This window comes from Triticum aestivum, chromosome 1B (genome assembly GCF_018294505.1).
Source record: "Triticum aestivum cultivar Chinese Spring chromosome 1B, IWGSC CS RefSeq v2.1, whole genome shotgun sequence".
Lineage (NCBI taxonomy): Eukaryota > Viridiplantae > Streptophyta > Magnoliopsida > Poales > Poaceae > Triticum > Triticum aestivum.
The window spans coordinates 613,626,268-613,629,191 of NC_057795.1; the positions used below are offsets into that span (position 1 = coordinate 613,626,268).

Genomic DNA, 2,924 nt, shown 5'->3' on the forward strand with positions numbered 1-2,924 from the left:
TGTATTTGTTAAGTGGGAATGTGGGATCCCACTTATTCCCACATAATCTATGCTAGTCTTGATGGGACTTTTCCTATTTCCCACCAAACCATGTTGGGACTATGTGGACTAAGGTGGGATACCCGTGAACAGTCCCACCTGCAGCCATACTTATATTCTTGGCGGAAGGCGTGAGTTCGATCCCACGTACTAGCCCTTATTTTTGCCGTCCTTTCTCATAGTAGATGGGCCGGGTAGGCTGGCTGAGGAGGACCACAGCGCAAGCTAGCGCTGAAATTTTCTAGCCACAGTGATGGGTCGGGACGAAAGTCTGAGTCGACTGAGAAGAGCCACAACGCAAGCTGGCGCTGAAATTTCCGAACGACGGACGGACGAAAATCTGGATTGATTATGTGGCGAATAGACAAAAATTACGGTTGTAAGAAACATTTCTTCTTTTTGCCGTCCTTTCTCATAGTAGATGGACCGGGACGAAAATCTAGGCCGATTGAGGAGGACCACAGCGCAAGCTGGCGCTGAAATTTTCTAGCCACATCGATGTGTCGGGACGAAAGTCTGAGCTGGCTGAGAAGAGCCACAACGTAGGGTTGGCGCTGAACTTTCCGGACGACGGACGGACGAAAATCTGGATTGATTGTGTGGCGAACAGACAAAATTTACGGTTGTAAGAAACATTTCTTCTTTCATTAGTACTGTAGGAGTATTAGTTATTATAGATATAGATATAGATATATAGATATAGATATAGATATAGATATAGATATAATGTTCTCTGTACTGTTATGATCGTTGAATAGATTACAAATTTTGCTCATAATTTTTTTATATGTATGGCTAAAAAAAAAAGCTATGCATGCGATTCGCAATCGATCATGTGCACTAAAAAGAAAAGAAAAAGAATCGATCGAGAGCACGGAGCACAGCCGGCACCCCGTCACCGGCAATCGCGCTCTTTCCACCTGCTGCACCGAACCACCGTCGTCGGCTACTAGTCATAAGTCATACCGCACGCGCGCGCGCGCGGTAGCCCGAGCCCAGTCCACGTCTTCCTTGCTGTTCCGGTGGTTCGCATCGCAACAACTCGGAAGACGGGAAACCTCTGCCGGTCCGAACTGAGCGTCGGTCGGTTGGCTCCGCCGCACGCACACTCCCGGCCTAACTCCAACTAACCACGTGAAAAAATCTACCAACAGTCAACGCGCTTACTGCTGCTGCTTAGCCCTGACAGCGTGGACCTGTGCCTGCCAAACCGAAAGCGACTCGTCGTCAAGCCATCCCTTATAACACAGCGCAGCGGCCTTCCCTAATTTTCAGCCACCTACCTACCCGCGCGCACAAGCCGCGAGCGAGACACCCAACCACCTCCGCCGGCGCCGGCCACGGTCGCCAATGGAGCACTACGAGAGGCTCGAGAAGATCGGCGAGGGCGCCTCGGGCGTCGTCTACAAGGCCCGGGACCGCCGCACCGGCGCCACCGTCGCCGTCAAGCGCCTCCGCGGCGGCGGCTTCGGCGACCACGACGGCAGCCGGCTCTCCGAGGACCTCCTCCGCGAGGCGGCGTGCCTCGAGGCCTGCCGCGGCCACCCGTCCGTCGTCGAGCTGCGGGCCGCGCACCGCGACGGCGCAGGCGGCGCGTTCCTCGTGATGGAGTACGTCGGGCCGAGCGTGGCGCAGGTCATGCGGGAGCGCGGCCGGCCGTTCCCGGAGGCCGACGCGCGCCGGCTCATGCGGCAGCTCCTGGACGGCGCCCGGGCCATGCACGACCTCGGGGTGCTGCACCGCGACCTCAAGCCGGACAACGTCCTCGTCGACGCCCACGGCGACCTCAAGATCTGCGACTTCGGTATGTCCCGCTTCGCGGCCGGAGGTGCCGCGACGCCGCCCTACACGTCGCCCGTGGTGACGCTGTGGTACCGCGCGCCGGAGCTCCTCCTTGGGTCGACGGAGTACGACGCGCGGGTGGACACGTGGGCGCTCGGGTGCATCATGGCCGAGCTGCTCGCCGGCGCGCCGCTGCTGCCCGGGAGGTCGGAGATGGACCAGCTGAACAGGGTGTTCGACACGGTCGGGGCGGACGACATGACGGACTGGCCCGGCTTCTGCCGGCTCCCGCGCGCCGGCTCGCCGCTCTGCCAGCGCAGCAGGCCGCCCAGCCGGCTCCGGGAGATGTTCCCGTCACTGTCCGCCGCGGGCTTCGACGTCCTCAGCGGGCTGCTGGCCTGCAGGCCGGACAGGAGGCTCACCGCCGCGGAGGCGCTCCGGCGGCCCTGGTTCACGGACGCCGAGTCGGCCGACGCTGACCAGCCTCTCAACGCATGCGGCGGGCGCTTCACGGCGCGCGTCGGTGGCGTTGCTGACGCGATCGTTGTATAGAAAGCTCTAGATTCGTCATGATTCAACATTCTTTTAATCGGCTGAAGATTCGCTGGAGTGGCAGGCAGAGTGTACAGTTTTGGTGGCGGCTTGGTGGCTCCTGTCCTCTGCGTTGTTGCACTGTCGTCGTCAGTTCCGTTAAGGTCGGTGGGATCGCTGGTGAAGTGGCACGGGTTCCTCGAGGGTCCTGCTGATTAGTTCATCATATTTTTTCCTCCTCTTGTTTAAGTTGTCCTTGCAAGCAATCGCAGCGAGCATCTTGTGATACTGTAAACAAAGCAATACAATAGTGGCAAAGCTCCCATGGACGAATCGCCATTAATTAGCCTTCGTGTACCTCACGTCCGTAAAAACTGTCCTGGTTGCTTCAAATCTGTCCGAATTTCAGAAGCTGCGAGCATACACCCAGACTGGTAGCTACACCCAAACACCACGCGCGCGCACAGATGGTACTTGCCGACAAGAATGAATTGTCGGAAACCTAGTAGGCCAGAGCGTCAGGCTCTGAGTCTCAGCGATGGTCCTGCCTGTGCTGTCCAGAGACGTCGGCC

At 58.1% G+C, this 2,924-nt stretch overlaps 1 protein-coding gene across 1 annotated transcript; it reads left to right on the plus strand.

Moving 5' to 3' along the window:
- Window positions 1-1,236: 1,236 nt before the first annotated feature.
- On the plus strand, window positions 1,237-2,714 carry LOC123097170 (putative cyclin-dependent kinase F-2). The gene has a single exon (XM_044518908.1). The coding sequence runs from the start codon at window positions 1,390-1,392 to the stop codon at window positions 2,371-2,373; it is 984 nt and encodes a 327-aa protein (XP_044374843.1). The 5' UTR covers window positions 1,237-1,389; the 3' UTR covers window positions 2,374-2,714.
- Window positions 2,715-2,924: the final 210 nt, after the last annotated feature.